The 23,113-nt window shown below is 40.8% G+C and overlaps 1 protein-coding gene across 5 annotated transcripts in view; it reads right to left on the bottom strand.

The window, feature by feature from the left end:
- The window catches only part of SRGAP3 (SLIT-ROBO Rho GTPase activating protein 3), a 304,458-nt gene that overhangs the window by 101,931 nt on the left and 179,414 nt on the right, over window positions 1–23,113 (bottom strand). For all 5 annotated transcript variants that reach the window (XM_077116674.1, XM_077116670.1, XM_077116673.1 and 2 more), the window contains exon 4: window positions 3,881–3,943. In XM_077116674.1, coding sequence (XP_076972789.1) covers window positions 3,881–3,943 — 63 coding nt within the window. The remainder of the gene's footprint in view (window positions 1–3,880; window positions 3,944–23,113) is intronic.

The raw sequence follows: 23,113 nt of genomic DNA, 5'->3' as shown, positions 1-23,113 counted from the left end.
ATCAAGAGGTAAAATTGACTTTTCCACCCCACGACGCTGGCCTTGGCTATGGGTCTTACAGAGAGCAATGGGATACTAGCAAGTGTGACATGAGCAGAGGCTTGAAAACTGATTGCACACTAGGTGTGCCCACTTTTAGCAGTAATTAAAACTCTGAGACCAGGATGTAAAGGAGCTTGAAATAGCCTGCTAGGGTAGCCACACTCTTGAGAACCAAAATGCCAACCATCAGGCAAGTGAGTGAGGTGATCTATGTCATCCAATCCCCAGCTGATTGGCCAGAGAACTGCAGTCACGTAAGTAGTCCCAGTTTAACCCTACCTAAATAGCAGGCCCACAGAATATTATGAACAAATAAAATGGTTGTTGGTTTAAAACACCGAGTTTTGAGGTGGGTTGTTAGGCCTCAATTGACTACCAAAAAAAAAAAAAGGCCTTATACAAGTCATTTATTTCTCTATGCCTCAGTTACTTCATCTGTAAAATGAAGTTGTGTGAGCTTTAGATAAATAATGCATATTGACATATCTAATATGGTGTAATATACTGCATTAAATGGCCACAGTTATTATTATCCTTGCTTTGGCAATAAACAAAATGAGATCCAAAGAGGCTAACTTGGCCTAGCTAGTAAGTGATGCAGCATGAATTCAAACCCAGATGTTTAGGGGATGAGTTTGCTGTGCTGTGATCCAATGTTGCCTCCCTTACTGGCAACTCCCTGTTTCTTTCATTCCTCCCCTACGCTTCTTTAGCTCCTCACCATTCAAAGGCACGAAGCTCAAAGCTCACTCTCCATCACAGCAGCCCACTTGGATCGTCACTTTTCTAAACTCCCATATCTCTTTTCCTCCCTGCCATCCCCCCTAAGCCTCTCGCATCTGCACACCCTCCCCTCTCATTTCTTCACTCAACAAACACTGATCCTATGGGCCAGGGGCTGTCCCTACAGAGCTTACAGTCTAGGCACCCTCCCCTCTGAGTTCAGCTGTCGAGCATTTATGATGCTCTGTGGTCTGCTATTATATAAACTTTCCACATATGTTAGTCTTATCTCCCTGCCCAGGCAGGCAAATGAAAACCTTCCCTTGCAGGCAAAACCAGTTTCATTTATTCACACATCCCTCTCTCCTCCTTTTGCTTCAACAGTCATCCTGGTCTCATATAAGGATGTACAAGTCACTTTGGCAGAGACTTGATTCTTGAAATGTTCCCAGTCCTCCACCTTGCCTAGGGCAGAAGCTGGGCCCACAGCAAACATGCATCATGCCTGAATTTAGCTGGATTTCTGGGTAACTATGAAGACTTAGTGTGTGCAGTCATCAGATGACCTGGAAGGGGGTTCTCGGGCACCCCAGAGGTTCCCATTCCTCCACGGATGGCAAAAGGAGAGAGCTGCTAACTGCTAATCCATCGCCAGGCTGCTGGCAGCACGCTGAAGCAGCTTCCATCTTGGCCTGTCTTAGCCAGCCCTCCTGGCCTGGTGTCGGAGGCCAGTGGTATTTCTGTGCATGGTCAGTGGGGAAGATGTGAATGGAGCCTCTGCTAGATTCAGGACCAAGCAAAGTTCCATCACCATGGGGAACACGAGATGCCATCATCCTCTGAGTTCCTGAGGCCTGCCTAGCCCTTCCCACTCTACAAACGAGGGAAAAGTTCTATTGCCATCTTCATTTTTCAGAGATGCTAAGACTGGGAAACTAAGAAGTGAAGTGGCTTGCCCAATGCCAGATAGCGGAGTTTTGGGAACTTAAGTCCAGTGCTCCCCACAGCTGAGACTGCCTCCCAGAGAGTTTATATAGTGCAACTGGGAAGACGGGCCATAGACAATAAAGATAATTATTAATCCAAGGGATTTTTGTAAAACCACCACAGGAATTCAAAGGCTTTCTCAAAGCAGTAGAGTCTGATCTGGGTCTGAAAGATGAGTGCGATACAGACACGTAAAGGAATGGCAATCTCAGGCAGGGGCAGGGCAGGAGTATAGCAGCAGGGGGCCGGTATTTGGTGTGAGTAGAGAGCATGGAGGACAGAGGAGCCCAGCTGGACTTCTGGGAAAGGCCTGAGACCTACATGGGGACAGCTAGAGACCTAGGTGGGAGGTCCTGGAACTAAGGTGTTTGAACATTGTGGAGGAAAGTGATCCATTCAAAAAGGTGCCTGCAGAGAAAAAGGAACCTTTAGATAAGGGAACACCAGGCCTAGCCAAATCCTTCACTGATTGCCAAGTAGGAAAACCTCACTGAGTTATCAGCCATGCACATTTATTGCCCACCCCTCCCCCACCCCAAGTATGCCCAATGGCCTAGTTTCCCAGTCTCCAAGGAGGCGTAAATCACAACAGTGATAATCGTAATATCACAAACTTCTGATCCACTGTGCATTTTTGCTTTCTTTGTTCTTAGCAGTACTTTACATACATGACCTTTAATTCTCAGCATGGTGTGCAAACAGTAGATGTTCGTATTTCTGTTTAACAACTGGATTTGAGTCTCAGTGTCTAACTTCGGTGTCTGTACTTAAAACCACTCGGCCATTCTCCCTTCCAATGCCCAGCTTCCTCAAAGCAATATGTTTTTTCCCTAAACAATTCTTCTTTTATTTAGAATAACAATACTTATTCTAAGCAATGGCCCAACTAAAAATGGTTCGGGGCTCAAGTTTTGCTCCTTACTTGGAATCACAGAATCTAGAGGTTCAATTTTTATAGGTTGTCTCCTAAAGTATTCTTAACTCTATTTTACCGGTTGGGGAACTTTACCCCAGAAAAGTGAATGTTCAAAGTCCCCTCCTTGGCTGTTTGGAGTCTGAGGCAGGCCTTCCGACCTGAAGACTCAGCTGTCAGGAAAAGGCTCTCGGCCCTCAACGAGTCACCACCTTCTGGCTATCTGGACATAAACCGAAAGAGAATGAAACCAAAGAGAGGGGTCTTCTCCCAGCCTGCTGTTCTTTCCCCTCATAACAGGGGTTTTCAAATATACTTTTGGCAACAGAAACTCTCCCCACGCCTTCTGATGAGAGACTCTATAATGGACTGTTACTACTTCAAATACCGAGTTTTTACTCTACTGTCACAGAATGAGGAGCCTGGAGCTCTACTTCCTGGGCTTATCCTATGCTGCTTCCTTGGGGCTCTCCCCTCTCCAAGAAAGCCAAAGCTTCTTTGAAGCCCAATCTTTATTATGTTTATTGTCTATTCATATCTTTATTGTCTATAAATCCCTGCACCAAAGCCTATGGTGTTTGGAATCCCCCATGCACTTGCCTTCTTCAGTTCTAACCTCCATCCCAAGCCCAGTGAGATCTTGACACCAGAAAGGTGGCAAGGTCAGTTCTGGACCAAGCTGAGATGTGCTGAAATTATTCCCTGGAGTGGAGGTGGCAAGACATATTCACCCCTAACACCTCGTGATTCTCAGAACAGCCCTGTGAGGTGACTTCACCTCCATTTGACAGATGAGGGCACTGAGACTCAGGTCAGTTCCATGCCTGCCCAAGGTTGCATACTCAGGAATGCATGAGGCTTAGACTCCAGCCGTCCTACCTGACCCCAAAACCTGCATACCTGCCTCAGGAGCTTCCAACCCAACACTCCTCCAGCCCTGACTGTGCCTCTGCTTCGGTAGGTAACACAGTCCCTTAACTGACAAGTCATTTAAAAGCCCTAGTGAGCTTTTAACCACTGAACATGCCCAGGACCCACCCTAGATATACAGAATCTGGGGTTTGCTGTCATTACATCCTGCCATGACGGGCTGCTGTCCGTCTGCCGCAAGACACAGCACAAAGCCCCAGGGTCCTTCCAGATCTCTCCTTAGCCTCTCTCCAGCTCGGAGTGCTGAAGAAAGGGGGCCCAGTGCAAAGCCACAGCAGAACTTACCGTGTAGAGTTCATTGGTGACCTTCAGCAGCTCCTCGTGCATCTGCAGGCCGATCTCCTTGCTCTAGAACACGGAAGAACAAGTGTCAGCGGATGAGAAAGCTGCTGGGCACATCGATCATTTCTTCTCAACCCAGAGAGGTCAGGAATGTTTGGGGTAGAGAGGGAAGGGGGCAGAGATCAACCCAAATCTCACTGAGCTAGACCTGATTTCCACAACGTGAAACAAATCCACAGAGAGAGGCTCCTTACAAAAGGAATGATTTGGCCATATCATTTTAAGAACACTGACATCAGCTCCCTATCTTGGTGATGAACAGAAACATTTAACATATTAAACATTCGAGAAAAGTTACAGCCAAACAGCCTGTTCATCCTCCTATAATCCTGTGTTTTCTAAATGGATTTGATGAGAATATGTGTTCCTTGCTCAATACTCATTACTCATTGATGTTACCTGAATGTGGGACATGGTTTGAGAAAGAATGATTTAGCACTTCAATTCATCATGAAAGTAAATGGTAATTCTCAAGTCATTCCAGGAAGCTCCTTCCTCTAGTAGCAAGTTCATGGCCTCCTGTTGCCTGACAGCTCATCTTCCTTGACTGTGAACCAGCTGTCGGCATCCCTTTGGACACTGACTTCCTGGTTACCCCAGATGACTTGATCCTTGGTTTGACCCTACACTTCAGTTCTGCCATTCCCAGTGCTGGTTCCCTGGCCTGCCTGACTCACCCCATCACTGCCTGCCACCTGGCAGGTTCACAGAGTCAGCGTCTGCTCCAAAGAATTAAACAGGAGCAGGAAAAGGTTAGCAAAAAGCCTACGGGGCTGCTGTGCGGCCAGCTGCCTGGACAGCCTTGAACAAGTCACTTCCCACTGGGAGCTTCCATTACCTCATCAATAAAATAAGAGCTTAACCCAAAGCAGCACTTTCCAAAGCATAATCTGGAGGTCACTGCTAGATGCTAAAAGAGAGGTGGGGCTTCTGTGGCCAAATAGTTTGGGAAAAGCCAGGTAAGCAAGGTAAGAAGGTCTTCTTTATTGCAAGACTTTTTAGAGGCTTTAATATTCTCATGTGCCTGGAGACTTTCCAGAGGGGACTACAGTGCGTAGTTTGGGTTGCCCCCAATCCTGTTTCCGTAGGGGGATTTACATGACTACTACACTGAGGGACATGATTCAGCTAATAAAGAGCAAATGATCTCCGGGGTTCCACTGGGCTTAAAGACTCTAGGATTCTTTGTGTTTGTTGTTGCTATTACTGTTATTGTTATTATTTAGGTAAGTACCCCTCCTATTTGCCTGGACTATCACATTAAATTTCTGTATTTAAAATGCGAGTGCTGAACACTGCTCCCTGAGCAGCTGATTATCCTGCTCTTGCTTTCAGCTTCTGCAGCCTCCCAGCTGACGGGCAGAGATTAGCCTTCCTCCCAGCACAGCAGAAGCCGAGAGCTTCCCTCACTGGCTACTTAGGCCCATCCAGACATGATCCTTCGCAGGTGCCGGCTTCCTGCCCCACAGTCTTTCTCAGCTTCTGGATTTGACCGCAAAGAATCACCCTCTGAAGGTAGCCCTTGCCTGTGTCCAGGACCTTCTCAAGAGGCAGCCAAAAGCTCCAGAACCACACCAGAGGTCTGTTTAGACCTCCCTCCAGCTCTTGTCGCTCAGGAAGGGGCTCCCAATGCAAAACCACAGCAGAACCTGTGCAGAAGGTTCTGTACAGAGCTCTCTGGGGACCTTTAGGAGAGTCCCAAGCATCTGTAATGGGTATTTCATTGACCCAACCAGTCATCCCCATCCCTTTCTATTCCCTGCCATTTTTTCAAATGAACAGTCTGTGCCTGTTTTCCTGTGGCTCCTTCCCCCTTTACTTCTGTAACCTAACACTTGCCCTACTACTGCTGATTTCAGAGGCTCTAACACTTTCTAGTGGCCTCTCATTCCTCAGTCACATGACCATCTTAGATGCCAAAAATTCTTTTTCTTATGCATTTATTTTTATAATCTAACTTCTTTTTTGGTAAGTAATAAATTCATATGTGAGCTGGTTTGAAAGGATGTATGTCCCTTAGAAAAACCATGTTTTAATCCTAATCCCATTTTGTAAAGGCAGCCATTTCTTCTAATCCCTATTCAGCATTGTATGTTTGAAACTGTAATCAGATCATCTCCCTGGAGATGTGATGTAATTGAGGGTGGTTGTTAAACTGGATTAGGTAACGACATGTCTCTACCTATTTGGATGGGTCTTGAATGGTTTACTAGGGTCCTATAAAAGAGGAAATATTTTGGAGAATGGGAGATTTGGAGAGAGCAGAGAATGCTGCAGCACCATGAAGCAGAGAGTCCATGAGCCAGCGACCTTTGGAGATGAAGAAGGAAAATGCGTCCCAGGGAGCTTCATGAAAACGGAAGCCAGGAGAGAAAGCTAGCAGATGATGCCATGTTCACAATGTGCCCTTCCAGCTGAGAGAGAAGCCCTGACTGTGTTCACCATGTGCCTTCTCACTTGAGAGAGAAACCCTGAACTTCATCGGCCTCCTGAACCAAGGTATCTTTCCCTGGATGGATGCTTTTGATTGGACATTTCTATAGACTTGTTTTAATTGGGGCATTTTCTTGGCCTTAGAACTGTAAAATAGCAAATTATTAAATTCCCCTTTTTAAAAGCCATTCCATTTCTGGTATATTACATTCAGGCAGCTAGCAAACTAGAACAGATTTTGGTACCAGGAGTGGGGTGCTGTTGTGGTTTGCAAATACAAAACATATTGGAATGGCTTTTTAAATGGATAAAGGGAAGATTCTGGAAGAGTTGTGAAAAGCTTGATAGAGAAGGCCTAGAATGTTTTGAAGAGACTGTTGGTACAAACGTAGACTCTGAAGATACCTCTGATGAGGACTTAGACAGAAATGAGGCACGTGTTATTGCAAATTGGAAGGAAGTCAATCCTTGTTTTAAAATGGCAGATAATCTGGCAAAATTGACTAGTGGCTTTGGCTGGAAACAGATTTTAAAAGCCATGAACTTGGATATTCAGCAGAAGAGATCTCCAAATTAAACGTCAAAAGTGCAGCCTGGTTTCTCCTCACAGTTTATAGTGAAATGTGACAGGAGAGAGATAAGCTGAAAACTGAACTCTTGAGTACAAAGAAACCAGAAATTGATGTCCTGGAAAATTCTGGGCCTCCAGAAATGGAGACCCCAGAGAACAGTGCTCCATGTGAGGATGTGACCAGATGTGGAACCAGTCAGCCATCTCAGAGAAAGCCAGGATCGGACATGAAGTTATCCAGGAAGGATTTGTGGAAACTCCTTAGGTCTGATGGGCATGATCCAAGGCTACTGCATAGATAGCCAATGAGGGTGCTGTGGGACCTGTATAAACCAAGCCTCTGCCAATCTGGATCCAGGGGTTCAGAGAAGGGACACATTGGAAGAAAAATAACTTCAAAGGCAAAACCATGGAGCCTGAGGTCTGAAGTAAAAAAGCCTTGGGCCAGGAGAGCGGACCCACCCAAGCCCGTGGAGAAGGTGAGTTTGCCCCAAAGGCAGAGGATGGGCCTTCCACCTCATCACAGTGGAAGAGTCATGCCGCCTCAGGCCTTGGAGAGGGTGAAGCACATTCCTTGGGGTTTGGGGAGAGCCTGGCTGCCACCACATGGTGAGGTTGAGTATGTGCCCTGGAGATGGCTGAGAGCCCGGGTGCAGCCCTGATGCTTGGAGAGGGTGGAGTCGAGAAAAAGGTGGTCTCCCCAATGTCCCCCAAGGTTGTGATCGGAGAGAGGCAGGCCTCTGCATAGGCCTTTGGAAAGGGTGGGATTGCTGCCTTCTAAAGCCCCAAAGATAAATGACTCTCAGACTTTGAAATCTAATCAACTTTGCCCTGTGGGTTTTCAAAACTGCTTGGGTCCAGTGACCCCTGTGTTCCTTCCTCCCTATGGAGATGTGTATATGTATCCCATGACTGTTCCTCCTTTGTATGTTGGCAGCAAATAACTTAATTTGAGTTTTTATAGGTCCAGAGACAGAGGGTAATTTTGCCTTAGAATAGACTATACCTGTAACTAACTTTGATAGGAGTTCCTATATTTTTAACTTTGTATTTCATGTATATTGCTAGTGAAATGGTTTAAGGACTTGTGATATTGTTATGAAATGAATGCATTTTGTATATGGGAAAAACATGTCTTTTTTAGGGTCCAGAGGGTGAAATGTGCTGGTTTGAAAGGATATATGTCCCCTAGAAAAGCCATGTTTTAATGCTAATCCCATTTTGTAAAAGCAGCCGTTTCTTCTAATCCCTATCCAGCATTGTATGCTTGAAACTATAATTAGATCATCTCCCTGGATATGTGATGTAATCAAGAGTGGTTGTTAAACTGGATTAGGTGATGACATGTCTCCACCTATTTGGATGGGTCTTGAATGTTTTACTGGAGTCCTGTAAAAGAGGAAATATTTTGGAGAATGGAAGATTTGGAGAGAGCAGAGAATGCTGCAGCACCATGAAGCAGAGAGTCCATGAGCCAAGTGACCTTTGGAGATGAAGAAGGAAAATGCGTCCCAGGGAGCTTCATGCAAATGGAAGCCAGGAGAGAAAGCTAGCAGATGATGCCATGTTCACAATGTGCCCTTCCAGCTGAGAGAGAAGCCCTGACTGTGTTCACCATGTGCCTTCTCACTTGAGAGAGAAACCCTGAACTTCATCGGCCTTCCTGAACCAAGGTACCTTTCCCTATATGGATGCCTTTGATTGGACATTTCTATAGACTTGTTTTAATTGGGGCATTTTCTTGGCCTTAGAACTGTAAACTAGCAACTTATTACATTCCCCTTTTTAAAAGCCATTCCGTTTCTGGTATATTGCATTCCGGCAGCTAGCAAACTAGAACAATATGGTTAAAGGAATTCCAACAGGCACCAACGTAAAACAGAAAGAGAAAGTCTCTCTTGGCTCCCAGAATTCCATCCAGAGGCAACTTTGCTTCTGATACCTTCCAGAAGTAGACTATGGATACATATATATTCTTTTGTAACGTAAATGGGAGTATAATAAACACACCTTTGTATCTTGCTTTTTCCACCTAACAGTATTATCTGTGTGGTGTTTCTGTAACCTATGCAGCTCTTCCGACCCTTTTTCTCATAGCTGCATGGGACTCTTATGCCAGATGTATCATAATTAATTTAACCAGCTCCTTAGTGACAGGGCATTCAGGTCGTCTCCAGTCTCTTATTATTTCAGGCAATGATGTGGTGAACATCCTTGTACCCCGTCACTGGTACCTGAGCAGGGGTACGTGCCGGGTAAATTCCTAGAAGTTCTGGTGGGAAGGGCCCTGCCTTCAGAACTCCTGCCAGCTTTGCCTTCTCAGCCCCTGCCCTAGCTGGCTCCCCCATGCACTCCTGACTTAAGCTCTCCCTTCCCTGTGAGCAGCTGCCAAGGCTCCATCCGATACAACCTTGGACACAAGCTCAAAGGTCTGTATCTTTACCAGTTGCAGATCAATATGGTCAGGGTGTCCCCTAATCACATCAAACTCAAAATTTCAAAAGTGGACTCGTAAACTTTCCTCACCCCTCAACTTTGGTCAATGCATATCTTCCTAGGCGTGTTGACTCAGAACCTTGGAGTTTTCTTCAACACTTCTTTATACTTCCTCCTCAATCTGTCACTGTGTCCTGCCTTCAGACTGCCCAATCCTTTGTTCTCAATAGCAGGTAATGCCAGTTCCCTTTCCAACATCCATTCTTGCCTGTCCAGCTTCTTAACACAGCCTGAATTTGGCCCTGAATTCATCCCTCCAGCCAAGTCTCTCCAGGGACACTGACCCCATCCCCAACTCAAAATGCTGCATTCTGGTTTGTGTTGTTAGTCCAGGGATGAGTATGTAACTTAACTGGATGGAAGAGAAAGACTTACATGGTTGACAGGAAGATTTTAGCCTTTCTACTGAATGCTAGCAAAAAAAAAAAAAAAATATATATATATATATAGGCCCAATTATGACCAGTGACCACCTTAGGACCAAAGGCAAAAGTAGCCTCTGGATGGCAGAGGAAAACACACCTGGATCTTTAATGACCTCACAGCATAAGTGACCGAACGGAACCCACAGCCTGCTTCCCTCTGAATTTCCACTTCCGTGGCTTTATTGTTTAAGTCATTTTTCTTCTTTTTTTTAGAAATCATTCCAGTCTACATATACAATCAGTAATTCTTAATATCATCACATAGATGCATATTCATCATTTCTTAGTACATTTGCATCGATTTAGAAAAAGAAATAGAAAGACAACAGAAAAAGAAATAAAACGATAATAGAGAGAAAAAATAAAGAAAAAAACTATACCTCAGATGCAGCTCCATTCAGTGTTTTAACATAATTACATTACAATTAGGTAGTATTGTGCTGTTCATTTCTGAGTTCTTGTATCCAGTCTTGTTGCACAGTCTGTATCCCTTCAGCTCCAATTACCCATTATCTTACCCTATTTTTATCTCCTGATGGTCTCTGTTACCAATGACATATTCCAAGTTTATTCTCTAATGTCAGTTCACATCAGTGGGACCATACAGTATTTGTCCTGTAGTTTTTGGCTAGTCTGACTCAGCATAATGTTCTCTAGGTCCATCCATGTTATTACATGCTTCATAAGTTTATCCTGTCTTAAAGCTGCATAATATTCCATCGTATGTATATACCACAGTTTGTTTAGCCACTCGTCTGTTGATGGACATTTTGGCTGTTTCCATCTCTTTGCAATTGTAAATAATGCTGCTATAAACATTGGTGTGCAAATGTCCATTTGTGTCTTTGCCCTTAAGTCCTCTGAGTAGATACCTAGCAATGGTATTGCTGGGTCGTATGGCAATTCTATATTCAGCTTTTTGAGGAACCGCCAAACTGCCTTCCACAGTGGTTGCACCATTTGACATTCCCACCAACAGTGGATAAGTGTGCCTCTTTCTCCACATCCTCTCCAGCACTTGTCATTTTCTGTTTTGTTGATAATGGCCATTCTGGTGGGTGTGAGATGATATCTCATTGTGGTTTTGAATTGCATTTCTCTAATGGCCAGGGACATTAAGCATCTCTTCATGTGCCTTTTGGCCATTTGTATTTCCTCTTCTGAGAGGTGTCTGTTCAAGTCTTTTTCCCATTTTGTAATTGGGTTGGCTGTCTTTTTGTTGTTGAGTTGAACAATCTCTTTATAAATTCTGGATACTAGACCTTTATCTGATATGTTGTTTCCAAATATTGTCTCCCATTGTGTAGGCTGTCTTTCTACTTTCTTGATGAAGTTCTTTGATGCACAAAAGTGTTTAATTTTGAGGAGCTCCCATTTATCTATTTCTTTCTTCAGTGCTCTTGCTTTAGGTTTAAGGTCCATAAAACTGCCTCCAATTGTAAGATTCATAAGATATCTCCCTACATTTTCCTCTAACTGTTTTGTGGTCTTAGACCTAATGTTTAGATATTTGATCCATTTTGAGTTAAATTTTGTATAGGGTGTGAGTTATGGGTCCTCTTTCATGCTTTTGCATATGGATATCAAGTTCTCTAGGCATCATTTATTGAAGAGACTGTTCTGTCCCGGGTGAGTTGGCTTGATTTCCTTATCGAAGATCAATTGTCCATAGAGGGTCTATATCTGAGCACTCTATTCGATTCCATTGGTCAATATACCTATCTTTATGCCAGTACCATGCTGTTTTGACCACTGTGGCTTCATAATATGCCTTAAAGTTAGGCAGCGTGAGACCCCCCAGCTTCATTTTTTTCCCTCAAGATACTTTTAGCAATTTGGGGCACCCTGCCCTTCCAGAAAAATTTGCTTATTGGTTTTTCTATTTCTGAAAAATAAGTTGTTGGGATTTTGATAGGTATTGCATTGAATCTATAAATCAATTTAGGTAGAATTGACATCTTAACTATATTTATTCTCCCAATCCATGAACACAGTATGCCCTTCCATATATTTAGGTTTTCTGTGATTTCTTTTAACAGTTTTTTTGTAGTTTTCTTTGTATAGGTCTTTTGTCTCTTTAGTTAAATTTATTCCTAAGTATTTTATTCTTTTAGTTGCAATTGTAAATGGAATTCATTTCTTGATTTCCCCCTCAGCTTGTTCATTGCTAGTGTATAGAAATGTTAGATATTTTTGAATTTTGATCTTGCAACCTGCTACTTTGCTGTACTCATTTATTAGCTCTAGTAGTTTTGCTGTGGATTTTTCATGGTTTTCTACATATAGTATCATATCATCTACAAACAGTGATAGTTTTACTTCTTCCTTTCCAATTTTGATGCCTTGTATTTCTTTTTCTTGTCTAATTGCTCTGGCTAGAACCTCCAACACGATGTTGAATAACAGTGGTGATAATGGACATCCTTGTCTTGTTCCTGATCTTAGGGGAAAATTTTCAACTTTTCCCCATTGAGGATGATATTAACTGTGGGTTTTTCATATATTCCCTTTATCATTTTAAGGAGGTTCCCTTGTATTCCTATTCTTTGAAGTGTTTTCAACAGGAAAGGATGTTGAAACTTGTCAAATGCCTTCTCTGCATCAATTGAGATGATCATGTGATTTTTCTACTTTGATTTGTTGATATGGTGTATTACATTAATTGATTTTCTTATGTTGAACCATTCTTGCATACCTGGGATGAATCCTACTTGGTCATGATGTATAATTCTTTTAATGTGTTGCTGGATTCAATTTGCTAGAATTTTGTTGAGGATTTTTGCATCTATATTCATTAGAGAGATTGGTCTGTAGTTTTCTTTTTTTGTAATATCTTTGCCTGGTTTTGGTATGAGGGTGATGTTGGCTTCATAGAATGAATTAGGTAGTTTTCCCTCCACTTCAATTTTTTTGAAGAGTTTGAGCAGGGTTGGTAATAATTCTTTCTGGAATGTTTGGTAGAATTCACATGTGAAGCCGTCTGGTCCTGGACTTTTCTTTTTGGGAAGCTTTTGAATGACTGATTCAATTTCTTTACTTGTGATTGGTTTGTTGAGGTCATCTATTTCTTCTTGAGTCAAAGTTGGTTGTTCATGCCTTTCTAGGAAGTTGTCCATTTCATTTACATTGTTGTATTTATTAGCATAAAGTTGTTCATAGTATCCTGTTATTACCTCCTTTATTTTTGTGAGGTCAGTGGTTATGTCTCCTCTTCCATTTCTGATCCTATTTATTTGCGTCCTCTCTCTTCTTCTTTATGTCAATCTTGCTAAGGGCCCATCAATCTTGTTGATTTTCTCATAGAACCAACTTCTGGTCTTATTGATTTTCTGTATTGTTTTCATGTTCTCAATTTCATTCATTTCTGCTCTAATCTTTGTTATTTCTTTCCTTTTGCTTGCTTTGGGGTTAGTTTGCTGTTCTTTCTCCAGTTCTTCCAAGTGGACAGTTAATTCCCGAATTTTTGCCCTTTCTTCTTCTTTTTTTTTTTTATTAATTAAAAAAATTAACAAAACATTTAGAAATCATTCCATTTTACATGTACAATCAGTAATTCTTGATATCATCACATATTGCATAGTCATCATTTCTTAGTACATTTGCATCGATTTAGAAAAAGAAATAAAAAGACAACAGAATAAGAATTAAAACGATAATAGAGAGAGAAAAAAAAACCTATACCTCACATGCAGCTTCATTCAATGTTTTAACATAATTGCATAACAATTAGGTAGTATTGTGCTGTCCATTTCTGAGTTTTTATATCCAGTCCTGTTGCACAGTCTGTATCCCTTCAGCTCCAATTACCCCTTCTTTTTTTTTTTTTTTTAATTAACGGAAAAAAAGAAATTAACCCAACATTTAGAAATCATACCATTCTACATATGCAATCAGTAATTCTTAACATCATCCCATAGATGCATGATCATCGTTTCTTAGTACATTTGCATCGGTTTAGAAGAACTAGCAACACAACCGAAAAAGATATAGAATGTTAATATAGAGAAAAAAATAAAAGTAATAATAGTAAAAACAAAACAAAACAAAACAAAACAAAAACCTATAGCTCAGATGCAGCTTCATTCAGTGTTTTAACATGATTACTTTACAATTAGGTATTATTGTGCTGTCCATTTTTGAGTTTTTGTATCTAGTCCTGTTGCACAGTCTGTATCCCTTCAGCTCCAATTGCCCATTATCTTACCCTGTTTCTACCTCCTGCTGGACTCTGTTACCAATGACATATTTCAAGTTTATTCTCGAATGTCCGTTCACATCAGTGGGACCATACAGTATTTGTCCTTTAGTTTTTGGCTAGACTCACACAGCATAATGTTCTCTAGGTCCATCCATGTTATTACATGCTTCATAAGTTTATCCTGTCTTAAAGCTGCATAATATTCCATCATATGTATATACCACAGTTTGTTTAGCCACTCTTCTGTTGATGGAGATTTTGGCTGTTTCCATCTCTTTGCAATTGTAAATAACGCTGCTATAAACATTGGTGTGCAAATGTCCGTTTGTGTCTTTGCCCTTAAGTCCTTTGAGTAGATTCCCAGCAATGGTATTGCTGGGTCGTATGGCAATTCTATATTCAGCTTTTTGAGGAACCGCCAAACTGCCTTCCACAGTGGTTGCACCATTTGACATTCCCACCAACAGTGGATAAGTGTGCCTCTTTCTCCACATCCTCTCCAGCACTTGTCATTTTCTGTTTTGTTGATAATGGCCATTCTGGTGGGTGTGAGATGATATCTCATTGTGGTTTTGATTTGCATTTCTCTAATGGCCAGGGACATTAAGCATCTCTTCATGTGCCTTTTGGCCATTTGTATTCCTCTTCTGAGAGGTGTCTGTTCAAGTCTTTTTCCCATTTTGTAATTGGGTTAGCTGTCTTTTTGTTGTTGAGTTGAACAATCTCTTTATAAATTCTGGATACTAGACCTTTATCTGATATGTCATTTCCAAATATTGTCTCCCATTGTGTAGGCTGTCTTTCTACTTTCTTGATGAAGTTCTTTGGTGCACAAAAGTGTTTAATTTTGAGGAGCTCCCATTTATTTATTTCCTTCTTCAGTGTTCTTGCTTTAGGTTTAAGGTCCATAAAACCGCCTCCAGTTGTAAGATTCATAAGATATCTCCCAACATTTTCCTCTAACTGTTTTATGGTCTTAGACCTAATGTTTAGATCTTTGATCCATTTGAGTTAACTTTTGTATAGGGTGTGAGACATGGGTCTTCTTTCATTCTTTTGCATATGGATATCCAGTTCTCTAGGCACCATTTATTGAAGAGACTGTTCTGTCCCAGGTGAGTTGGCTTGACTGCCTTATCAAAGATCAAATGTCCATAGATGAGAGGGTCTATATCTGAGCACTCTATTCGATTCCATTGGTCGATATATCTATCTTTATGCCAATACCATGCTGTTTTGACCACTGTGGCTTCATAATATGCCTTAAAGTCAGGCAGCGCGAGACCTCCAGCTTCGTTTTTTTTCCTCAAGATACTTTTAGCAATTCGGGGCAATCTGCCCTTCCAGATAAATTTGCTTATTGGTTTTTCTATTTCTGAAAAATAAGTTGTTGGGATTTTGATTGGTATTGCATTGAATCTGTTAATCAATTTAGGTAGGATTGACATCTTAACTATATTTAGTCTTCCAATCCATGAACACGGTATGCCCTTCCATCTATTTAGGTCTTCTGTGATTTCTTTTAACAGTTTTTTGTAGTTTTCTTTGTATAGGTCTTTTTTCTCTTTAGTTAAATTTATTCCTAAGTATTTTATTCTTTTAGTTGCAATTGTAAATGGAATTCGTTTCTTGATTTCCCCCTCAGCTTGTTCATTACTAGTATATAGAAATGTTACAGATTTTTGAATGTTGATCTTGTAACCTGCTTCTTTGCTGTACTCATTTATTAGCTCTAGTAATTTTGTTGTGGATTTTTCCGTGTTTTCGACGTATAGTATCATATCATCTGCAAACAGTGATAGTTTTACTTCTTCCTTTCCAATTTTGATGCCTTGTATTTCTTTTTCTTGTCTAATTGCTCTGGCTAGAACCTCCAACACAGTGTTGAATAATAGTGGTGATAGTGAACATCCTTGTCTTGTTCCTGATCTTAGGGGGAAAGTTTTCAATTTTTCCCCATTGAGGATGATATTAGCTGTGGGTTTTTCATATATTCCCTCTATCATTTTAAGGAAGTTCCCTTGTATTCCTATCTTTTGAAGTGTTTTCAACAGGAAAGGATGTTGAATCTTGTCGAATGCCTTCTCTGCATCAATTGAGAAGATCATGTGATTTTTCAGCTTTGATTTGTTGATATGGTGTATTACATTAATTGATTTTCTTATGTTGAACCATCCTTGCATACCTGGGATGAATCCTACTTGGTCATGATGTATAATTCTTTTAATGTGTTGTTGGATACGATTTGCTAGAATTTTGTTGAGGATTTTTGCATCTATATTCATTAGAGAGATTGGTCTGTAGTTTTCTTTTTTTGTAATATCTTTGCCTGGTTTTGGTATGAGGGTGATGTTGGCTTCATAGAATGAATTAGGTAGTTTTCCCTCCACTTTGATTTTTTTGAAGAGTTTGAGGAGAGTTGGTAATAATTCTTTCTGGAACGTTTGGTAGAATTCACATGTGAAGCCGTCTGGTCCTGGACTTTTCTTTTTAGGAAGCTTTTGAATGACTAATTCAATTTCTTTACTTGTGATTGGTTTGTTGAGGTCATCTAGTTCTTCTTGAGTCAAAGTTGGTTGTTCATGTCTTTCTAGGACCCGTCCATTTCATCTAAATTGTTGTATTTATTAGCGTAAAGCTGTTCATAGTATCCTGTTATTACCTCCTTTATTTCTGTGAGGTCAGTAGGTATGTCTCCTCTTCCATTTCTGATCCTATTTATTTGCGTCCTCTCTCTTCTTCTTTTTGTCAATCTTGCTAAGGGCCCATCAATCTTATTGATTTTCTCATAGAACCAACTTCTGGTCTTATTGATTTTCTGTATTGTTTTCATGTTCTCAATTTCATTCATTTCTGCTCTAATCTTTGTTATTTCTTTCCTTTTGCTTGCTTTGGGGTTAGTTTGCTGTTCTTTCTCCAGTTCTTCCAAGTGGACAGTTAATTCCCGAATTTTTGCCCTTTCTTCTTTTTTGATATAGGCATTTAGGGCAATAAATTTCCCTCTTAGCACTGCCTTTGCTGCATCCCATAGGTTTTGATATGTTGTGTTTTCATTTTCATTCGTCTCGAGATATTTACTAATTTCTCTTGTAATTTCTTCCTTGACCCACTGGTTGTTTAAGAGTGTGTTGTTGAGCCTCCACGTATTTGTGAATTTTCTGGCACTCTGCCTATTGTTGATTTCCAACTTCATTCCTTTATGATCCGAGAAAGTGCTGTGTATGATTTCAATCTTTTTAAATTTGTTGAGACTTGCTTTGTGACCCAGCATATGGTCTATCTTTGAGAATGATCCATGAGCACTTGAAAAAAAGGTGTATCCTGCTGTTGTGGGGTGTAATGTCCTATAAATGTCTGTTAAGTCTAGCTCATTTATTGTAATATTCAAATTCTCTGTTTCTTTATTGATCCTCTGTCTAGATGTTCTGTCCATTGATAAGAGTGGGGAATTGAAGTCTCCAACTATTATGGTAGATGTGTCTAGTTCCCTTTTCAGTATTTTTAGAGTATTCCTCACGTATTTTGGGGCATTCTGATTCGGTGCGTAAATATTTATGATTGTTATGTTTTCTTGTTTAATTGTTCCTTTTATTAGTAGATAGTGTCCTTCTTTGTCTCTTTTAACTGTTTTACATTTGAAGTCTAACTTGTTGGATATTAGTATAGCTACTCCTGCTCTTTTCTGGTTGTTATTTGCATGAAATGTCTTTTCCCAACCTTTCACTTTCAACCTATGTTTATCTTTGGGTCTAAGATGTGTTTCCTGTAGACAGCATATAGAAGGATCCTGTTTTTTAATCCCTCTGCCAGTCTATGTCTTTTGATTGGGGAATTCAGTCCATTAACATTTAGTGTTATTACTGTTTGGGTAATACTTTCCTCTACCATTTTGCCTTTTGTATTATATATATCATATCTGATTTTCCTTCTTTCTACACTCTTCTCCACACTGCTCTCTTCTGTCTTTTTGCATCTGACTCTAGTGCTCCCTTTAGTATTTCTTGCAGAGCTGGTCTCTTGGTCACAAATTCTCTCAGTGATTTTTTGTCTGAAAATATTTTAATTTCTCCCTCATTTTTGAAGGACAGTTTTGCTGGATATAGAATTCTTGGTTGGCAGTTTTTCTCTTTTAGTAATTTAAATATATCATCCCACTGTCTTCTAGCTTCCATGGTTTCTGCTGAGAAATCTACACATAGTCTTATTGGGTTTCCCTTGTATGTGATGGATTGTTTTTCTCTTGCTGCTTTCAAGATCCTCTCTTTCTCTTTGACCTCTGACATTCTAACTAGTAAGTGTCTTGGAGAACGCCTATTTGGGTCTATTCTCTTTGGGGTGCGCTGCACTTCTTGGATCTGTAATTTTAAGTCTTTCATAAGAGTTGGGAAATTTTCAGTGATAATTTCTTCCATTAGTTTTTCTCCTCCTTTTCCCTTCTCTTCTCCCTCTGGTACACCCACAACACGTATATTTGTGCGCTTCATATTATCATTCAATTCCCTGACCCCCTGCTCAAATTTTTCCATTCTTTTCCCTATAATTTCTGTTTCTTTTTGGATTTCAGATGTTCCATCCTCCAGTTCACTAATTCTAACCTCTGTCTCTTGAAATCTACCATTGTAGGTTTCCACTGTTTTTTTCATCTCTTCTACTGTATCTTTCATTCCCATAAGTTCTGTGATTTGTTTTTTTAGACTTTCCATTTCTTCTTTTTGTTCATCCTTTGCCTTCTTCATGTCCTCCCTCAATTTATTGATTTGGTTTTTGAAGAGGTTTTCCATTTCTGTTCGTATATTCAGAATTGTTGTCTCAGCTCCTGTATCTCATTGAACTATTGGTTTGTTCCTTTGACTGGGCCATATCTTCAATTTTCCTCGTGTGATTTGTTATTTTTTGCTGGCGTCTGGACATTTAATCAGATTTCCCTGAGTGTGAGACCCAGCAGTTTGAAAGACTTTCCTGTGAAGTCTCTGGGCTCTGTTTTTTTCATCCTGCCCAGTATGTGGCACTTGTCTGTCTGCCGGTCCCACCAGCAAAAGATGTTGCAGCTCTTTTTTTAATGCCACTATTGGTGTTTGGTTGGACCCAGTCCCTGCCACTGTCGGAAACTCCCTCCTCTCCCTCCGGGCAGCCACCTGTGGGGGAGGGGCACCAGCCATCGGCCGCCATGGCTTGGGGAACTCACTGATCCGAGACTTGCTGCCGGACTGGGAAGCCGCCTGTGGGGGAGGGGCGCCGGTCGCTCGGGGAGCTCACCGCAGCGGAGTCTCGCAGCCGGTCCAGCCAGTCCAGACTGGGGTACACTGTGTGTCTGGTCCCTGCCGTGGCCCCGGGAGCTGTTCTGCACTGTTTCTGGTCACCTAGTAGTTGCTCTGGAGGAGGAACTAAGACGCATGTACCTTACTAAGCCGCCATCTTGGCCCTCTGTTTAAGCCATTTTGAGTTGAGGTTTTTCTCTTACTTGTAGCCAAAAGGATTCTCTGGAATACGTTCTCATTTCCCACCACCAGTTCTCAGGGCAAACACATCATCATCACAGGCCCATGTTGCTTGTCTCTTTGAGCTAATGGTCTTGTCCTGCATGCCAGTGCCTGCGTCATTTCCTGAAAATGTACTTCTCATTGCATTCCTCCAAAAACTTCTCTTTGCCTACAGGATAAAGTCCTTGCTCCTTAGCGTGAATTTTATTTTAAATGTAATTTTAATGAGATATATATTCCTATATCATATCATCATCCAAATTGTACAATCAGTGGTTCATAGTATCATCACTCATCATCACATTGATTTTTGAACATTTTCATTACTCCAAAAAATAAAACATAAGAATAAAAGTAAAAAAGAATGCCCAAAACATCCCATACTCATCCCCTGCCCTATTATTATTATTATTATTATTATTATTATTATTATTATTTTGTCTTTACTCATTTGTTCTTTCACTGGGTAAAGGGAGTGTCAGTCACAAACTTTTCATAATCACAAAATCATACCTTAAAAGTTCTGTAGTTATTCAATCATCTTCCAGAATCAAGGCTACAGGATTGCAGTTCAACAGTTTCAGGTATTTCCCTTTAGTTTCTCCAATACACCCAAAGCTGAAAAGGGATATCTACATAATGTTTAAGAATAACCTCCAGAATGACCTGACCTCTTGACTCTGTTTGAGATCCCTCAGCCACTGAAACTTTACTTTGTTTCATTTCTCTTTCCCGTTTTGGTCAGGAAGGCTTTCTCTATCCCAAAATGCTGGGTCCTGGTTCATCCCTTGGAGTCATACCCCACATTATAAGAAATTTATACACCTAGGACTCATGTCCTATATAAGGGGAAGGGCAGTGAATTGACATGCGGAGTTGGCTTAGAGAGAGAGGCCACATCTGAGCAACAAAAGAGAGTCTCGGGGGTGACTCTAAGGCATAATCATAAGAAAGCTTAGCTTCTTCTTTGCAGGAATAGGTTTCAAAAGGGCAAGATCAAGGGTGTGTCCCATCAAATTGGCAGTCCCCAGTGATTGCAAGAATATCAGGTTTTCCCAGGTGGGGAATTTTGATATTCCCATCTTTTCCCCCAGTCCCTCAAGGGGGCTTTATAAATACTTTTTAATCTTCTTCCCAGATTACTCTGGGATATATTGGGACATCATACCAATCTGTACAACAAGATCTCACCCCCTATTCAAGATTCCACATAAGTATGGTGCTTGAATAAGCTGACCATACAAGTTAGATTAGATAGTGTGCTACCAAAATAAAAATTTTGCACCAAATAAATATCTCTTCCTTTGGTCTCAGACAGAAGTTGAAGTTTTAAAATACAGTCAATATCATCCTTTACCCTTTAGTCTGATTTACCTTATTTTTAACCAGATCAGCTTCATTCATGTCTCTAATTGAAGTCTGATCAATTTCTCAGCATTTTTGACAGTTGCTATATGTGGTAACGCTGACTTTCATAGCTGCAGAACTCTAGCTCTGAGTCTCAGGTATCATATAAATACCCAAAGTTCCAGGGAATGAGCAAATTATACACAAAGAGCTCTGCATCTCAGAATTGAAAAATAACAATCACAGATCCGGAATAGATGTGACTGCTGTAAGAGTTTACAATCCAGGAACCTTTACAACAGACCTTTCTGATAGGCTGTGCTCTCAAATGCAATAGTCAGAGTTTGCACATTATTGTTAGTCTGTATTAGTGAAGCATTATAATTTCATTTCTGGCTTATTTCCTTCACCATACTGTCCTCAAAGTTTATTCACCTAGTTGCACACCTCATAACTTCATTCCTTCCTGCAGCCCCTCAATAGTCCATTGTATGTATACACGACAGTTCCCCCTTCCATTCCTCAGGCGATGGTACCCTTAGGCCATCCCTACCATTGCATACTGCAAACGCCCCATAAATACCAGTGTGCAAATGTCCATTTGTGTCCCGCTCTCAGTTCTTCCAAGTATACACCTAACTACAGGGTTGCAGGATCACACAACAGCCCCATCCTAGCCTCCTGTGGAGCCACCACACTGCCCCCAAGAGGGTGGCACCTCGGCACCTCCCCACCTCCCTACCTACAGTAAATAGATAACAGTGAATACATCTCCCTCTCCACATTTTCTCCAGCACCTGTATCTCTTTCTCTTCATTTTTATTTGTGCATTTAATCACCATCATTGTCTACTCTAGGCATTCCTAAGTTATACCATCTCAGTCTTTATCCTCTACCTTTCCTTCTGGTGTCATATGTGCCCTCAACCAAACACACATTTAGCTTCACTCAGTGTAATTCTATTATTGTACTACTATCAGATAGTATTGTGCTACACATTTCTGAATTTTTACAATCAGTCCTGTTGTACATTTTGTATTCCTTCAGCCCTATATGCCCAATCTCTACCCTCTTTCTATCTCCTGATAACTTGTGTTCTCAACTTTAACTACCAAATTATATTCATTCATGTTAGTTCATATTAGTGAGACCATACAGTATTTGTTCTTTTGTTTCTGGCTAATCTCACTCAGCATAATGTCCTCAAGGTTCATCCACAGTGTTACATGCTTCATGGCTTTATTCCATCTTACAGCTGCATAATATTCCACTGTATGTATACACCACAGCTTGTTTAGCCACTCGTCCATTGATGGACATATGGACCGTTTCCTTCTCTTGACAATCATAAACAGTGCTGCTATAAACATCAGTGAGCAAATGTCCATTTGTGTCCTTGCCTTCAGTTCCTCTGAATATATACTTAGTAATGGGATTGGTGGATCACATGGCAATTCTATACTTACTTTCCTGAGGAACTGCCAAATTGCTTTCCAGAGCAGTTGCACCCTTCTACATTCCCACTAATAGTGAATAAGTGTGCCTCTGTCTCCACATCCTCTCCACCACTTACTGTTTTCTGTTTTTTTGATAATGGCCATTCTAGGAGGTGTGAGATAATATCTCATTGTGATTTTGATTTATATTCCCTAATATCCAATGAAATTTAGCATCTTTTCATGTGTTTTTTAGCCATTTGTATTTTCTCTTCTGAAAAGTATCTGTTCGTGTCTTTTGCCCATTTTTAAATTAGGTTGCTTGTCTTTTTTGTTGCTGAGTTACAGAATCTTTTTACATATCTTGGATATTAAACCTTTACCTGGTATGTGGTTTCCAAATATTGTCCCCCATCGTGTAGGCTGCCTTTTTACTTTCCTGAAAAAGTTCTTTGATGTACAAAAGTGTTTAATTTTGAGGAGATCCCACTTCTTTCTTTCTTTTTTCATTGTTCACGCTTTGGGTGTAAGGTCTAGTAAACCTCCTATCACAAGATTTATAAGATATTTCTCTACATTTTCCATATATAGGTTGCATGGTCTTAACTCTACTGTTCAGGTCTTTGACCCACTTTCAGTCAATTTTTGTATAGGGTGTGAGATATGGATCCTCTTTCATTCTTTTGCGTATGGATATTCAGTTCTCCAAACACCGTTTATTGAAAAGGCTACTCTGTCCCAGTTGTGTTGGCTTGAGCAACTTATCAAAGATCAATTATCCATAGATGAG

The sequence above is a fragment of the Tamandua tetradactyla genome, chromosome 9, assembly GCF_023851605.1.
Source record: "Tamandua tetradactyla isolate mTamTet1 chromosome 9, mTamTet1.pri, whole genome shotgun sequence".
NCBI lineage: Eukaryota > Metazoa > Chordata > Mammalia > Pilosa > Myrmecophagidae > Tamandua > Tamandua tetradactyla.
This window is presented reverse-complemented; position numbering and strand designations above follow the sequence as displayed.